The 17529-nt window shown below is 47.3% G+C and overlaps 1 protein-coding gene across 1 annotated transcript in view; it reads left to right on the forward strand.

Annotated features, from left to right (window-relative positions):
• The first annotated feature begins 5259 nt into the window (after positions 1–5259).
• The window catches only part of LOC140390418 (zinc-binding protein A33-like), a 38935-nt gene continuing 26665 nt past the window's right edge, over positions 5260–17529 (forward strand). The window contains exons 1-5 of the mRNA XM_072475563.1: positions 5260–5907; positions 5998–6093; positions 6187–6420; positions 7833–7855; positions 13873–13988. Of these exons, the coding sequence (XP_072331664.1) occupies positions 5431–5907; positions 5998–6093; positions 6187–6420; positions 7833–7855; positions 13873–13988 (946 nt within the window). The 5' untranslated portion in view covers positions 5260–5430. The remainder of the gene's footprint in view (positions 5908–5997; positions 6094–6186; positions 6421–7832; positions 7856–13872; positions 13989–17529) is intronic.

Here is a 17529-nt window from a genome sequence, read left to right on the forward strand (position 1 = left end):
TGGCTAGTCGACGATGGGAGGGGGGTAAAGAGCCCCCCAACCTGGTTGATCACGTGGAACGTGAGAGGGTTGAATGGGCCGATTAAGAGGGCAAGGGTATTTGCGCACCTAAAGAAACTAAAGGCAGACGTGGTCATGCTTCAGGAGACGCACCTGAAACTGGCGGATCACGTCAGATTAAGAAAAGGATGGGTGGGACAGGTATTCCACTCGGGCTTGGATGCAAAAAATAGAGGGGTGGCAATACTGGTGGGGAAACGGGTATCGTTTGAGGCGAAGACCATAGTGGTGGACAGTGGGTGTAGGTACGTGATGGTGAGTGGCAGGTTGCACTGTGAAGCGGTGGTGCTGCTGAACGTTTATGCCCCGAACTGGGATGATGCGAACTTTATGAAGCGTATGTTGGGGCGCATCCCGGACCTGGAGATGGGAAAGTTGGTAATGGGGGGGAACTTCAACATGGTGCTGGACCCAGGGTTGGACCGGTCCAGATCTAGGACTGGGAGGAGGCCGGCAGCGGCCAAGGTGCTTAAGGGCTTTATGGAGCAGATGGGAGGAGTGGATCCCTGGAGATTTACTAGACCGAGGAGTAAAGAGTTTTCCTTCTTCTCCCACGTCCATAAAGTGTACTCCCGGATAGACTTCTTTGTCCTGGGAAGGGCGCTGATCCCAAAGGTGGCAGGAACAAAGTATTCGGCTATAGCCATTTCAGATCATGCCCCACATTGGGTAGATCTGGAACTAGGTGAGGAAAAGGAGCAGCGTCCACTTTGGAGATTGGACATGGGACTGTTGGCAGACGAGGGGGTATGTGGAAGGGTGAGGGGATGTATTGAAAGATACCTAGAGGTCAATGATGACGGAGAGGTCCAGGTGGGAGTAGTCTGGGAGGTGTTGAAGGCAGTGGTTAGAGGGGAGCTGATCTTCATAAGGGCGCATAAGGGGAAACAAGAGGGTAAAGAAAGGGAGAGACTGATGGAGGAGATTCTGAGGGTGGATAGGCAATATGCGGAGGCTCCGGACGAAGGGCTATACAGGGAAAGACGGAGACTACATACAGACTTTGACTTGTTGACCACGGGTAAGGCGGAGACGTAATGGAGGAAGGCACAGGGAGTACAGTTTGAATACGGAGAGAAGGCGAGCCGACTGCTGGCCCAACAACTTAGGAAGAGGGGGGCGGCGAGAGAGATCGGAGGGGTTAGAGACAAGGAGGGAAGGATGGAACAGAGAGCGGAGAGGGTGAACGGGGTGTTTAAGGTATTCTAAGAGAGGCTGTATAAGGCCCAACCCCCAGAAGGGAAAGAGGGAATGATGCATTTCCTAGACCAGTTGGAGTTCCTGAAGGTTGAGGAGCAGGAGATGACAGGACTAGGAGCGCAGATTGAGGTGGAGGAGGTGGTAAAAGGAATCGGTAACATGCAGGCAGGGAAGGCCCCGGGACCAGATGGGTTCCCGGTGAAATTTTATAGGAAATATGTGGACCTGCTGGCCCCACTTCTGACAAGAACCTTCAATGAGGCGAAGGAAAGGGGGACACTACCCCCGACGACGTCGGAGGCGACGATATCGCTGATCCTGAAAAGAGACAAAGACCCGCTGCAGTGCGGGTGATACAGGCCTATCTCCCTCCTGAACTTAGATTCCAAGTTATTGGCCAAAGTGATGGCAGCAAGGATGGAGGACTGTGTCCCTGGGGTGGTGCATGGTGACCAAACAGGGTTTGTTAAAGGGAGGCAATTGAATACCAATATACAAAGGTTGTTGGGGGTGATGATGATGCCCCCACCGGAAGGGGAGGCGGAGATAGTGGTGGCTATGGATGCAGAGAAGGCATTTGATAGAGTGGAGTGGGACTACCTGTGGGAGGTACTGAAGAGATTTGGATTTGGAGAGGGGTTCATTAGATGGGTTCAGCTCCTGTACGGGGCCCCGGTGGCAAGTGTGACTACAAACAGGCAACGATCCGACTACTTCCGATTATATAGGGGCACAAGACAGGGGTGCCCCCTGTCCCCGTTACTGCTTGCGTTGGCAATTGAGCCATTGGCCATAGCGCTGAGGGGTTCTAGGAAGTGGAGAGGGGTACTTAGAGGAGGAGAAGAACATTGGGTGTCATTGTACGCGGATGATTTGTTGTTATATGTCGCGGACTCAGTGGAGGGGATGCCTGAGATAATGCAGACACTCAGGGAGTTTGGAGAGTTTTCGGGATACAATTTGAATAAGGGGAAGAGTGAACTGTTTGTGATGCACCCCGGGGAACAGGGCAGGGGAATAGACGATCTGCCGTTGAGGAGGGTAACAAGAGATTTCCGGTATTTAGGGATCCAGGTGGCCAGGAACTGGGGAACCTTGCGGAAGCTTAACTTGACACGACTGGTAGAGCAGATGGAGGAGGACTTTAAGAGGTGGGACATGATGCCCCTGTCATTGGCGGGCAGGGTGCAGGCGGTTAAAATGGTGGTCCTCCCGAGGTTTCTTTTTGTGTTTCAGTGCCTCCCCATACTGATTACAAAGGCCTTTTTTAAGAAGGTGGACAGAAGTATCATGAGCTTTGTGTGGGCCGGAAAGACCCCAAGGGTAAAGAGGGGGATCCTGGAGCGCAGTAGGGATAGAGGGGGACTGGCACTGCCAAGTCTGAGTGATTATTATTGGGCCACCAACGTATCTATGATATGTAAGTGGATGAGGGAAGAAGAAGGAGCGGCGTGGAAAAGGCTGGAGATGGCGTCCTGTAGGGGAACTAGCTTAAAAGCACTGGCGATGGTGCCGTTATCGTTCTCCCTGAAAAAATACACCACAAACCCAGTGGTGGTGGCGACTCTGAAGACTTGGGGGCAGTGGAGACGACATAGGGGAGTGACGGGTGCCTCAGTGTGGTCCCCGATAAGGAACAACCACAGGTTCGTCCTGGGAAGGATAGATGGGGGATTTCAATCTTGGCAGCGAGCAGGAATTACGAAGCTGAAGGACTTGTTCTTGGACGGGACGTTCGCGAGTCTGGGAGCACTGACAGACAAATACGGGTTGCCACCTGGGAATGCATTTCGGTATATGCAAGTGAGGGCATTTGTGAGGCAACAGGTGAGGGAATTTCTGCACCTCCCGGCGCAAGGGATCCAGGACAGAGTGATTTCGGGGGGCATGGGTGGGTGATGGTAGGGTGTCAGATATATATAGGGAAATGAGAGACGAGGGGGAGACGATGGTAGAGGAGCTGAAAGGAAAATGGGAGGAGGAGCTGGGGGAAGAGATTGAGGAGGGGCTGTGGGCAGATGCCCTAAGTAGGGTAAATTCCTCGTCCTCGTGTGCCAGGCTCGGCCTTATCCAATTCAAGGTTCTACACAGGGCGCATATGACGGGAGCAAGATTGAGCAGGTTTTTTGGGGTAGAGGATAGGTGTGGGAGGTGCGCGGGAAGCCCGGCGAACCACACCCACATGTTTTGGTCATATCCGGTATTACACGGGTTCTGGGTTGGTGTGGCAAAGGTGATTTCAAAGGTGGTGGGGGCCCGGGTCGAACCAAGCTGGGGGTTGGCTATATTTAGGGTTGCAGATGAGCCGGGAGTGCAGGAGGCGAGAGAGGCCGATGTTTTGGCCTTTGCGTCCCTAGTAGCCCGGCGAAGGATTCTACTTTTGTGGAAAGAAGCTAAACCCCCGGGCGTGGAGGCCTGGATAAACGACATGGCAGGGTTTATAAAACTGGAGCGGATAAAGTCTGCACTAAGAGATTCGGCTCAGGGGTTCACCAGGCGGTGGCAACCATTCCTCGACTATCTTGCAGAGCGATAAGGGAAAATAGGAAAGATAGCAGCAGCAACCCGGGCGGGGGGGGGGGGGGGGGTTGAATTTGGGTCTTCGGGATTTTTTTGTGTGGTGTTATATATTAGATGCTCATATTTATTTTCTCAATGTTATTATTTCTTTTTGTTTATTATTTGTTGATGGCACTTGCCATTAGTTAATATATTATTTTAAAAACGATCAATGTATATATTGTTACAAGTTGTAAAAATTGAAAATTCTTGGTTGATCGAAAAACTTTAATAAAATATATATTTTTTAAAAGAAACTGACGAGGGATTTGAGCACAGGGGGCTGCGGACTGTAATGAAGTGACGGGGCTGTCAGACTGGAATCTGCCTTGTGTCTCTTTAAAAGCGAGCCTGCACTGAGGGGAGAGCCGCCAGCAGTCAGCCAGACTCGATCATTTGAACTGATAACACGAAAGCTCAGCGAGTGATGCTCTGGAAGTGTGCGCACCATGGAGACTCCAGGAGAGACTTGAAAGACTTGTTTTACTGTCCCTCGCCATTATTATTGTCTGTACATAAAATTATCAAATTCTACAGTGAGAATATGCTCTCAAATATACAACTGGGCTTCATAACAGAAAAAAACTCTGCTTCTCCCTCCACAGATGGGTTTTGCCAGCACTTTGTGTTTTCATTATCTATCCCTTTGGGATGTGGTTTTCAGCCCCTCCCATTTTCCATTGGTCTGCCCCACATTCTTCCCCCCACAGCTGGAATGTACTTTCTCAATGCCTGGGAGGGCAGCCCTGTCTGAGATGTGAATTCACAGATACAAGGTTCCTGATCCAGTCTTTGAGGATCTGAAGATTTTGTTTTCTATTTTCAAACATGACCTTAATTTCCTCAAACAGATAAAAAAAAACAAGCTTCGTGTTCATTCTGTGCGATACAAAGTCATCTTGGAATTCGAGTGTCGCTGTCAATGTGTCAACTCTCTCTCCCTGAATCAATGCCTGTGACAGCGAGTTCCCCATTCTCCCCACTCTCTGTGAAGAACAGTCCTCAACACATAACCCTGCTTTGTAGTCACATTGCTAATGCGTTACCGCACTTTGCAATAAGGTCTCCGCTTCTAAAATATTGAATCGGACAGGAGGCGCTTTGAGACGGGCGGGGTTAGTGGAATGCGCTGCAAAACCGCAGGACTTCACTTGCTGGCAAATAACATCAAACCTCAGGTTCAAACCCTTTAAAGATCTTCTCTGTCGCCGTTATGAAAATTACACTTTGACATTTGTGGCACTTCCTGTCCCAGGTCGAGCGCGACAATTCTGAACACAATCCCGTTCATGGAACTTGCACCTTGTTTCACCAGAGGCTTTTTATTCGGCAGCGAGTTCAGGCTGGAGACATGGGCAATGCAATGGGCAATGCAACATCGACTCCCCCCCGCCCCCCCCCCCCCCCCCAACCACTCCCCCTCTCTCTCCCTGTCAACATTCCTGGAGCCCAAAAGGGTTCCATTTTTCCCCTCTGGACTTTGACCCAGTTTATTCTTCACACTGCGCGAGGATTAATCAACTCGTGTGAAAGTCGAGATCACATAGAGCAGTTTGTGATATTTATCTTGAGTATCGCAGCGAAGGTCATCAGCAAATCGCGGAACTGAAGATGTGTAGGCATGCAGTAACACCCAAAAGCGAAACCAGTTTGAATCAGGAAGTGCTGAGTGTGAACATGGCTCTCCGACAGCAGGTCCAGAGTTTGGCCGAGGAGGCAGTTTGTCCCATTTGTCTTGATTTATTCACTGATCCGGTAATACTGGATTGTGGACACAACTTCTGCCGCTCCTGTATCTCCCAGTGTTGGGAAAAGAAGGAGATAAACTCCTGCCCGGTATGTAGAGAGGAGTTTCCGGAAAGAAACCTCAGGATAAATCGGGCCTTAGCGAATCTGGCCGAGAAAACACGAAAATTAAATCTGAATCGGAAAGAGAAGGAAAGTAAACTTCACTGTGAGGAACATCAGGAAGAACTGAAGCTGTTTTGTGAAACTGACAAGAAATTGATCTGTGTGAATTGTGCTGGTTCACGGGAACACAGAGATCACCGCTTCCTTCCGGTTAGAGAAGCTGCTGAAATCTACAAGGTAAAGGGGAAATATTTTATAAACCGATCAGTTTTATCACATTTTTATGGTCTAACACTTTCATTCTGTGATTTTTACTCCCAATCTCAGGATCAGCTGAAATCTTCCTTAGATTCTCTCACAGTGAAGAAATCGGAGTTTCTCGAAACGGAACTGAAACAGAAAGGGAAGATTTCTGAAGTTAGGGTAAGGTCTCCCTGTGCTGATTTTCTGGGATCTCGGTTAGTTTTGTTCCCTTTATCGCGGGACATTAATTATGTTTCACATTTCATTTGGTAGGAACAATCGAGCAGTCTGCAGACCCACATCACATCCGAGTTCAGTAAAATGCACCAGATTCTCACTGAGAAAGAGCAGCGTTTACTCAGAGATCTCAGGGAAGAAGAGGAGAGGATTCTAGAAACAATGGAGAAAAACCTTCGAGAGATTCAGGAGAATTTAAATTCTATTGAGGAGAAACTCTCAAAGATTCAGAAACAGATGGAGCAAAAAGACGAGCTGATATTTTTGAAGGTGAGGGAATATATTGCGGGTCAGTTCAGTGAAACTTCACAATTACAAAGTAACTTGATTGTCACATTTTTATTGTCACATGTACCAAAGTACAGTGAAAAGTATTTTTCTGCGGCCAAGGGAACGTACACAGTACGCACATAGGAGACAAAAATTATAATCAACAGAGTGTATTGACAAATGGTACATGAACAGTGATTGGTTACAGTGTGGAATAAGGGGCCAAGCAAAGCAAATACATGAGCAAGAGTAGCATAGGGTATCGTAAATAGTGTTCTTACAGGTATCAGATCAGTCCGAGGGGAGTCGTTGAAGAGTCTAGTAGCTGTGGGGAGGAACTGTTCCTATGTCTTCAGACTTGCCTGATGTAAGGGCCTGGAAGAAGGCAACGCCTGGGTGGGAGGGGTCTCTGATAATGCTGTCTGCCTTCCTGAGGCAGCGGGAGGTGTAGGCAGAATCAATGTGGGGGTGGCAAGTTTGTGTGATGCGTTGGGCTGAGTTCTCCACACTCTACAGTTTCTTGTGATCTTGGACCGAGCAGTTCCCATTCCAATCTGTAATGCAGCCAGATAGGATGCTCTCTATGGCACATCTGTAGACGTTTGTTAGAGTCGATACAGACAGGCCGAATTTCTTGAGCTTCCGTAGAAAGTAGAGATATTGTTGGGCTTTCTTGACTGTTGCATCAACGTGACTAGACCAGGACAGACTGTTGGTGATGGTGATCGCCAGGAACTTTAACCTATCGGCCATCTCACTTCAGAGCCATTGATGCAGACAGGAGTGTGAGTGTGAGTCGTGCTACGCTTCCTGAAGTCGCAGTTCCTTGGCATTTCCGACATTTAGAGAGAGGTTGTTTTCGGAATACCATGCCACCAAGTGATTTATCTCCCTTAAATAGTCTGATTCATCATTGTTTGAGATGTGGCACACCTCAGATAACTGATGATAATTGTGAAATAAATATAGAATTTACTGACATAAGAGAAGCGGAATTCAACTGAAATTGTTTCCCTTCCTGAACTGTTCTGCTGTTGGGAACTAACGGTTTCCACACTGTCTGCAGATTCCTGGGAATACATGTCACCTCCTGAGGATGAATTTTCTAGATCTTTGTTTTGCCCAAATTTAATTTTCTCCTGGAACTCCCATTGTAATCTAGTTCCAGTTCCATATTGTGAGTGTGTGGGTGTGTCTGGTACGGTGTGTGAGAGTCACTGTGTCTGTAAACTTTGAACTGTGATGCTCAGTTCCAGTTTATTTGACTCTCCACAACCTTCCTTCCAAAATCCATCACTTCACACCTACGTGTGAAATCTCATTGCTCTGAGTCTGCTCATTTCACCAGCCTGTCTAACTCCTCCTGGAATCTGTTACAGTCATCCTCACTGTTCCCCATTCATTTCTTTCAGGAGGAAGCTTGTCGGAAGAGAAGGTAGGACATGTTCTTTCTCTGCAGAGTTTCCTTTCAAAAAGCCTTCGAATTATGTTCTGATTTTTCATTATTTACTGAAATAACTCAGTATAGTGTTCTTAGGGATTTATTTCTTTGTTGTTGTCCATCAGGCCATGAAAACTCGGAGTCTCGTTCACGGACGAGTATTTTATAATAGCCATCTTTATGGTTGTGATTAAACATAGAACATAGAACATAGAAAATACAGCACAGAACAGGCCCTGCGGCCCACGATGTTGTGCCGAACCTTTGTCCTAGATTAATCATAGATTATCATTGAATTTACAGTGCAGAAGGAGGCCATTCGGCCCTTTGAGTCTGCACCGGCTCTTGGAAAGAGCACCATACCCAAACTCAACACCTCCACCCAACACCAAGGGCAATTTGGACATTAAGGGCAATTTATCATTGGCCAATTCACCTAACCCGCACATCTTTGGACTGTGGGAGGAAACCAGAGCACCCGGAGGAAACCCACGCAGACACGGGGAGGACGTGCAGACTCCGCACAGACAATGACCCAAGCCGGAATCGAACCTGGGACCATGGAGCTGTGAAGCATTTGCGCTATCCACAATGCTACCGTGCTGCCCTTAAGAACAAATAAATCTACACTATATCATTTTACCGTCATCCATGTACGTATCCAATAGCTGCTTGAAGGTCCCTAATGCTTCCGACTCAACTACTTCCACAGGCAGTGCATTCCATGCCCCCACTACTCTCTGGGTAAAGAACCTACCTCTGATATCCCTCCTATATCTTCCACCTTTCACCTTAAATTTATGTCCCCTTTTTCCACCCGGGGAAAAAGTCTCTGACTGTCTACTCTATCTATTCCCCTGATCATCTTATAAACCTCTATCAAGTCGCCCCTCATCCTTCTCCGCTCTAATGAGAAAAGGCCTAGCACCCTCAACCTTTCCTCGTAAGACCTACTCTCCATTCCAGGCAACATCCTGGTAAATCTTCTTTGCACCTTTTCCAGAGCTTCCACATCCTTCCTAAAATGAGGCGACCAGAACTGTACACAGTACTCCAAATGTGGCCTTGCCAAAGTTTTGTACAGCTGCATCATCACCTCACGGCTCTTAAATTCAATCCCTCTGTTAATGAACGCGAGCACACCATAGGCCTTCTTCACAGCTCTATCCACTTGAGTGGCAACTTTCAAAGATGTATGAACATAGACCCCAAGATCTCTCTGCTCCTCCACATTGCCAAGAACTCTACCGTTAACCCTGTATTCCGCATTCATATTTGTCCTTCCAAAATGGACAACCTCACACTTTTCAGGGTTAAACTCCATCTGCCACTTCTCAGCCCAGCTCTGCATCCTATCTATGTCTCTTTGCAGCCGACAACAGCCCTCCTTACTATCCACAACTCCACCAATCTTCGTATCGTCTGCAAATTTACTGACCCACCCTTCAACTCCCTCATCCAAGTCATTAATGAAAATCACAAACAGCAGAGGACCCAGAACTGATCCCTGCGGTACGCCACTGGTAACTGGGATCCAGGCTGAATATTTGCCATCCACCACCACTCTCTGACTTCTATCGGTTAGCCAGTTCGTTATCCAACTGGCCAAATTTCCCACTATCCCATGCCTCCTTACTTTCTGCATAAGCCTACCATGGGGAACTTTATCAAATGCCTTACTAAAATCCATGTACACTACATCCACTGCTTTACCTTCATCCACATGCTTGGTCACCTCCTCAAAGAATTCAATAAGATTTGTAAGGCAAGACCTACCCCTCACAAATCCGTGCTGACTATCCCTAATCAAGCAGTGTCTTTCCAGATGCTCAGAAATCCTATCCTTCAGTACCCTTTCCATTACTTTGCCTACCACCGAAGTAAGACTAACTGGCCTGTAATTCCCAGGGTTATCCCTAGTTCCTTTTTTGAACAGGGGCACGACATTCGCCACTCTCCAATCCCCTGGTACCACCCCTGTTGACAGTGAGGACGAAAAGATCATTGCCAACGGCTCTGCAATTTCATCTCTTGCTTCCCATAGAATCCTTGGATATATCCCGTCAGGCCCGGGGGACTTGTCTATCCTCAAGTTTTTCAAAATGCCCAACACATCTTCCTTCCTGACAAGTATTTCCTCGAGCTTACCAATCTGTTTCACACTGTCCTCTCCAACAATATCGCCCCTCTCATTTGTAAATACAGAAGAAAAATACTCATTCAAGACCTCTCCTATCTCTTCAGACTCAATACACAATCTCCCGCTACTGTCCTTGATCGGACCTACCCTCGCTCTAGTCATTCTCATATTTCTCACATATGTGTAAAAGGCCTTGGGGTTTTCCTTGATCCTACCCGCCAAAGATTGTTCATGCCCTCTCTTAGCTCTCCTAATCCCTTTCTTCAGTTCCCTCCTGGCTATCTTGTATCCCTCCAATGCCCTGTCTAAACCTTGTTTCCTCAGCCTTACATAAGTCACCTTTTTCCTCTTAACAAGACATCTAACCTCTCTTGTCAACCATGGTTCCCTCACTCGACCATCTCTTCCCTGCCTGACAGGGACATACATATCAAGGACACGTAGCACCTGTTCCTTGAACAAGTTCCACATTTCACTTGTGTCCTTCCCTGCCAGCCTATGTTCCCAACTTATGCACTTCAATTCTTGTCTGACAACATCGTATTTACCCTTCCCCCAATTGTAAACCTTGCCCTGTTGCACGTACCTATCCCTCTCCATTACTAAAGTGAAAGTCACAGAATTGTGGTCACTATCTCCAAAATGCTCCCCCACTAACAAATCTATCACTTGCCCTGGTTCATTACCCAGTACTAAATCCAATATTGCCCCTCCTCTGGTCGGACAATCTACATACTGTGTTAGAAAAGCTTCCTGGACACACTGCACAAACACCACCCCATCCAAACTATTTGATCTAAAGAGTTTCCACTCAATATTTGGGAAGTTAAAGTCGCCCATGACTACTACCCTATGACTTCTGCACCTTTCCAAAATCTGTTTCCCAATCTGTTCCTCCACATCTCTGTTACTATTGGGGGGCCTATAGAAAACTCCTAACAAGGTGACTGCTCCTTTCCTATTTCTGACTTCAACCCATACTACCTCAATAGGGTGATACTCCTCGAACTGCCTTTCTGCAGCTGTTATACTATCTCTAATTAATAATGCCACCCCCCGCCCACCTCTTTTACCACCCTCCCTAATCTTATTGAAACATCTATAACCAGGGACCTCCAACAACCATTTCTGCCCCTCTTCTATCCAAGTTTCCGTGATGGCCACCACATCGTAGTCCCAAGTACTGATCCATGCCTTAAGTTCACCCACCTTATTCCTGATGCTTCTTGCGTTGAAGTATACACACTTCAACCCATCTCCGTGCCTGCAAATACTCTCCTTTGTCAGTGTTCCCTTCCCCACTGCCTCATTACATGCTTTGGCGTCCTGAATATCGGCTACCTTAGTTGCTGGACTACAAATCCGGTTCCCATTCCCCTGCCAAATTAGTTTAAACCCTCCCGAAGAGTACTAGCAAACCTCCCTCCCAGGATATTGGTGCCCCTCTGGTTCAGATGCAACCCATCCTGCTTGTACAGGTCCCACCTTCCCCAGAATGCGCTCCAATTATCCAAATACCTGAAGCCCTCCCTCCTACACCATTCCTGCAGCCACGTGTTCAACTGCACTCTCTCCCTATTCCTAGCCTCGCTATCACGTGGCACCGGCAACAAACCAGAGATGACAACTCTGTCTGTCCTGGCTTTCAACTTCCAGCCTAACTCCCTAAACTTGTTTATTACCTCCACACCCCTTTTCCTACCTATGTCGTTGGTACCAATGTGTACCACGACTTCTGGCTGCTCACCCTCCCCCTTAAGGATCCTGAAGACACGATCCGAGACATCCCTGGCCCTGGCACCCGGGAGGCAACATACCTTCCGGGAGTCTCGCTCGCGACCACAGAATCTCCTATCTATTCCCCTAACCATTGAATCTCCTACAACTATTGCTTTTCTATTCTCCCCCCTTCCCTTCTGAGCCCCAGAGCCAGACTCCGTGCCAGAGACCTGACCGCTAGGGCCTTCCCCCGGTAGGTCATCCCCCCCAACAGCATCCAAAACGGTATACTTGTTTTGAAGGGGAACGGCCACGAGGGATCCCTGCACTGTCTGCCTGTTTGTTTTTTTCCCCCTGACTGTAACCCAGCTATTCTTGTCCTGTACCTTGGGTGTGGTTACCTCCCTGTAACTCTTCTCAATCTCCCCCTCTGCCTCCCGGATGATCCGAAGTTCATCCAGCTTCAGCTCCAGTTCCCTAACACGGTCTTTGAGGAGCTGAAGTTGGGTGCACTTCCCGCAGGTATAGTCAGTGGGGACACTGGTGGTATCCCTCACCACCCACATCCTACAGGAGGAGCATGTAACTGGCCTAGCCTCCATCCCCTCTTACCTTAAAGAATATAGCTGCCCTGTGGACTAACTAGATCTCCGCCCTCCGACTCTGCTCCCAGTCAGCTACACTTCCTGTAAACTCCTGGCTCTCTTCGCACTCTTTGTGGAAATGTCGGAAACAAAATGAAAGGAGCACCTTACTCCCTCCTCACCTAACTCCCTCGGTCACCAAACTCTCACTATCGCACTCAAAAAGCACCAAATTCAGCACTCAGTGATTATTCAGCAAACAGTATTAGACTTTTTTATATAACTGTTCTACAATATTGTATAAATGACAAGATGTCAGGTAAATAATACAACCTGGTCCCCAGGCTGGAAGAGATCACTTGCCTGATGTTGGCTGTTAGTGTCTGTGACCTTCCGACTGACCCTGAGAGAGCCGCACGGTCCATGTATCCAAGGAGAGGGTCATCCATGTCCCTGCATGGAGCCTGAGCAACCCGAGAAAGTCAGACGTTAAAGGGGGAACGGGTGCTAATTTTATTCGATAGCATAAACTGGCTCCGTGTCCATAACAAAAACAACAGCAACTGGGCACGGTAGCGTTGTGGATAGCACAATCGCTTCACAGCTCCAGGGTCCCAGGTTCGATTCCGGCTTGGGTCACTGTCTGTGTGGAGTCTGCACATCCTCCCCGTGTGTGCGTGGGTTTCCTCCGGGTGCTCCGGTTTCCTCCCACAGTCCAAAGATGTGCAGGTTAAGTGGATTGGCCATGATAAATTGCCCTTAGTGTCCAAAATTGCCCTTAGTGTTGGGTGGGGTTACTGGGTTATGGGTTAGGGTGGAGGTGTTGACCTTGGGTAGGGTGCTGTTTCCAAGAGCCGGTGCAGACTCGATGGGCCGAATGGCCTCCTTCTGCACTGTAAATTCTATGATTCTATGATTCTATAACTACTTGTATTTATATAGCACCTTTAATGTAATATAAAGTCTGAAGGAGTTTCCCAGGAGTGTCAAAAGGCACAAATCGACACATACACACATCAGGAAATATTAATCCGGACGACGGAGGTGGATTTTAGAGAGTGTGATTGAGGAAGAAAGAGAGACGGAGAGGATCAGGGAGGGAATTCCAGAGCTCAGGACCTGGGCAGCTGAAGGTCCAGCTCCCAATGGGGGAGTGACTAAAATCAGAGATATTCAAGATGCCAGTAGAGGAGAGCAGGATTCTCGGTGGGTTGTGGGATCAGTTATTAAGGATGAACATTAAGTTGCAGATGTTTTCAGACTGTCTTTGTTCTCCAAACTTTGTTTGTAAAACAGCAAGTGGACAGGCTAAATGTTTCTCTTCCCCTGTGATTTGTGATATCCCGGTAACTAATCTGTTATCAGACTGTGAACCTTTTTCAGGACATGGGGGTTTCCATTCTCTGCCTTTGAATCTCCAAGTTATCCCTTTCCCAGTTATAGAAACGTGATTAATATTTCACGAAGTATATTTTCTCTATCATCAAAAATGCTGAAAACGTGACCATTTACATACGTTCTAAAATCTTCTAACAAAAATAAATTGATTGCATTTTTTTCACATACAGGATTAGTGATGACTATCACACACTCTCCGTATCTGCTGCCGGCCTGTCTATCGGAAAGTTCAAAGGCCCTTTACAGTACACAGCGTGGAGAGAAATGATAAACTCCATTAACCCCGGTAAAACTCTTCTATTCATTTTCCTGATTTTAAATCCAGTTGTGAAGGGACTAAAGGGTCTCCAAGGTCCCAGATTAAATATTCACTTTCCCGGTTGTTAATCCTCGGGAGCCTCTCCATTCTCATATTTGACTCTCTGTGGGTTCCTCTGGGTGAGTGTCTGAAGCCATCAGCACCGTGTGTCAAAGCAGTGAAGGGATCTGTATAACCAGAGGAATCGAGCACCAATCTCAGGATGGGAAACCCAATTTGTAGAGGAGACTGGACTGGTCCCGTCTGTCATTCTGGGAAACATTTTTTATCATTGTTTATCGGGAAGACATTGAGACATTAGAGAACAAGTGTTAAACAGCAGATAATCTGGTTGTTGGAATTGGACACCTTCATCAAGAGGAGGGGCTGCAGAAACTGTGAGTCTGCACTGGATAAGGGAGGGAGTGTGGTGATCTTATTTCATAGAATTTACAGTGCAGAATGAGGCCATTTGGCACATCGAGTCTGCACCGGCTCTTGGAAAGAGCACCCTACCCAAGGTCCATACCTCCACCCTATCCCCATAACCCAGTAACCCCACCCAACACTAAGCACAATTTTGGACACTATGGGAGATTTAGCATGGCCAATCCACCTAACCCACACATCTTTGGACTGTGGGAGGAAACCGGAGCACCCGGAAGAAACCCACGCACACACGGGGAGGTTGTGCAGACTCCGCACAGACAGTGACCCAAGCCGGGAATCAAACCTGGGACCATGGAGCTGTGAAGCAATTGTGCTATCCACAATGCTACCGTGTTGCATTATTGAAATGTTCAAGGTTCAAAACAGAAGGGAGAATGTAAAAGTACACAGGTTTAACACAGTCACAGAGTCCAGACCAAAGTCAGTATACGTTTCAATCTAGAATAGGGATTTTGGATTGAGTGAGATTGATTTTTTGAGTGACTCCATTGATGGAGCAGATAGTGAACCAGTGAAGCCACTGCTCACTCTGTGAATTTGCTCAGAGGCCCAGTCCATTCTGAGGGCTGATCTTCAGAACAATATCACTGTCCAGTTTAGAACATAGAACATTACAGCGCAGTACAGGCCCTTCGGCCCGCGATGTCGCGCCGACCTGTGAAACCACTCTAAAGCCCATCTACACTATTCCCTTGTCATCCATATGTCTATCCAATGACCATTTGAATGCCCTTAGTGTTGGCGAGTCCACTACTGTTGCAGGCAGGGCATTCCACGCCCTTACTACTCTCTGAGTAAAGAACCTACCTCTGACATCTGTCCTATATCTATCTCCCCTCAATTTAAAGCTATGTCCCCTCATGCTAGACATCACCATACGAGGAAGAAGGCTCTCACTGTCCACCCTATCCAATCCTCTGATCATCTTGTATGCCTCAATTAAGTCACCTCTTAACCTTCTTCTCTCTAATGAAAACAGCCTCGAGTCCCTCAGCCTTTCCTCATAAGATCTTCCCTCTATACCAGGCAACATTCTGGTAAATCTCCTCTGCACCCTTTCCATCCTTCCTATAATTCGGCGACCAGAATTGCACGCAATACTCCAAATGCGGCCGCACCAGAGTTTTGTACAGCTGCAACATAACCTCATGGCTCCTAAACTCAATCCCTCTACCAATAAAAGCTAACACACAGTACGCTTTCTTAACAACCCTCTCAACCTGGGTGGCAACTTTCAGGGATCTATGTACATGGACACCGAGATCTCTCTGCTCATCCACACTGCCAAGAATCTTACCATTAGCCCAGTACTCTGTCTTCCTGTTATTCCTTCCAAAATGAATCACCTCACACTTTTCTGCATTAAACTCCATTTGCCACCTCTCAGCCCAGCGCTGCAGCTTATCTATGTCCCTCTGTAACTTGTAACATCCGTCCGCACTGTCCACAACTCCACCGGCTTTCGTGTCATCTGCAAATTTACTCACCCATCCTTCTACGCCCTCCTCCAGGTCATTTAAAAAAATGACAAACAGCAGTGGCCCCAAGACAGATCCTTGTGGTACACCACTAGTAACTGGACTCCAGTCTGAATATTTCCCATCAACCACCACCCTTTGTCTTCTTCCAGCTAGCCAATTTCTGATCCAAACTGCTAAATCACTCTGAATCCCATGCCTCCGTATTTTCTGCAGTAGCCTACCGTGGGGAACCTTATCAAACGCTTTACTGAAATCCAAATACACCACATCAACTGCTTTACCCTCATCCACCTGTTTGGTCACCTTCTCAAAGAACTCAATAAGGTTTGTGAGGCATGACCTATCCTTCATAAAACCGTGTTGACTATCTCTAATCAATTTATTCCTTTCCAGATGATTATACACCCTATCTCTTATAAACCTTTCCAAGATTTTTTTGCCCACAACAGAGGTGAGGCTCACTGGTCTATAGTTACCGGCATTGTCTCTACTCCCCTTCTTGAACAAGGGGACAACATTTGCTATACTCCAGTCTTCTTGCACTATTCCTGTAGACAAAGATGACTTAAAGATCAAAGCCAAAGGCTCAGCAATCTCCTCCCTAGCTTCCAAGAGAATCCTAGGATAAATCCCATCCGGCCCAGGGGACTTATCTATTTTCACAATTTCCAGAATTGCTAACACCTCCTCCTTATGAACCTCAAGCCCTTCTAGTCTAGTAGCGTGAATCTCAGTATTCTCCTCGACAAAATTGTCTTTTTCCTGTGTGAATATTGATGAAAAATATTCATTTAGCACCTCTCCTATCTCCTCGGACTCCAAGCACAACTTCCCACTACTGTCCTTGACTGGCCCTACTCTTACCCTAGTCATTCGTTTATTCCTGACATATCTATAGAAAGCTTTAGGGTTATCCTTGATCCTACCTTCCAAAGACTTCTCATGTCCCCTCCTGGCTCTTCTTAGCTCTCTCTTTAGGTCCTTCCTAGCTAACTTGTAACTCTCGAGCGCCCTAACTGAACCTTCATGTCTCATCTTTACATAAGCCTCCTTCTTCCTCTTGACAAGGGAACCACGGTTCCCTTGCTCGACCACTTCCTCCCTGCCTGACAGGTACATACTTATCAAGGACACACAGTAGCTGTTCCTTGAACAAGCTTCACATTTCCATTGTGCCTATCCCCTGCAGTTTTCCTCTCCATCCGATGCAGCCTAAGTCTTGCCTCATCGCATCATAATTGCCTTTCCCCCAGATATAACTCTTGCCCTGCGGTATATACCTATCCCTTTCCATCACTAAAGTAAAGGTAATCAAATTGTGGTCACTATCACCGAAGTGCTCACCTACCTCCAAATCTAACACCTGTCCTGGTTCATTACCCAGTACCAAATCCAATATGGCCTCACCTCTCGTTGGCCTATCTACATACTGTGTCAGGAAACCCTCTTGCACACATTGGACAAAGACGGACCCATCTAAAGTACTCAAACTATAGCGTTTCCAGTCAATATTTGGAAACTTAAAGTCCCCCATAACAACTACCCTGTTGCTTTCGCTCCTATTCCAGATTCATCTTTGAAAAACTTTCCTCTACATC

Source organism: Scyliorhinus torazame, chromosome 14 (genome assembly GCF_047496885.1).
Source record: "Scyliorhinus torazame isolate Kashiwa2021f chromosome 14, sScyTor2.1, whole genome shotgun sequence".
NCBI classification, from domain to species: domain Eukaryota; kingdom Metazoa; phylum Chordata; class Chondrichthyes; order Carcharhiniformes; family Scyliorhinidae; genus Scyliorhinus; species Scyliorhinus torazame.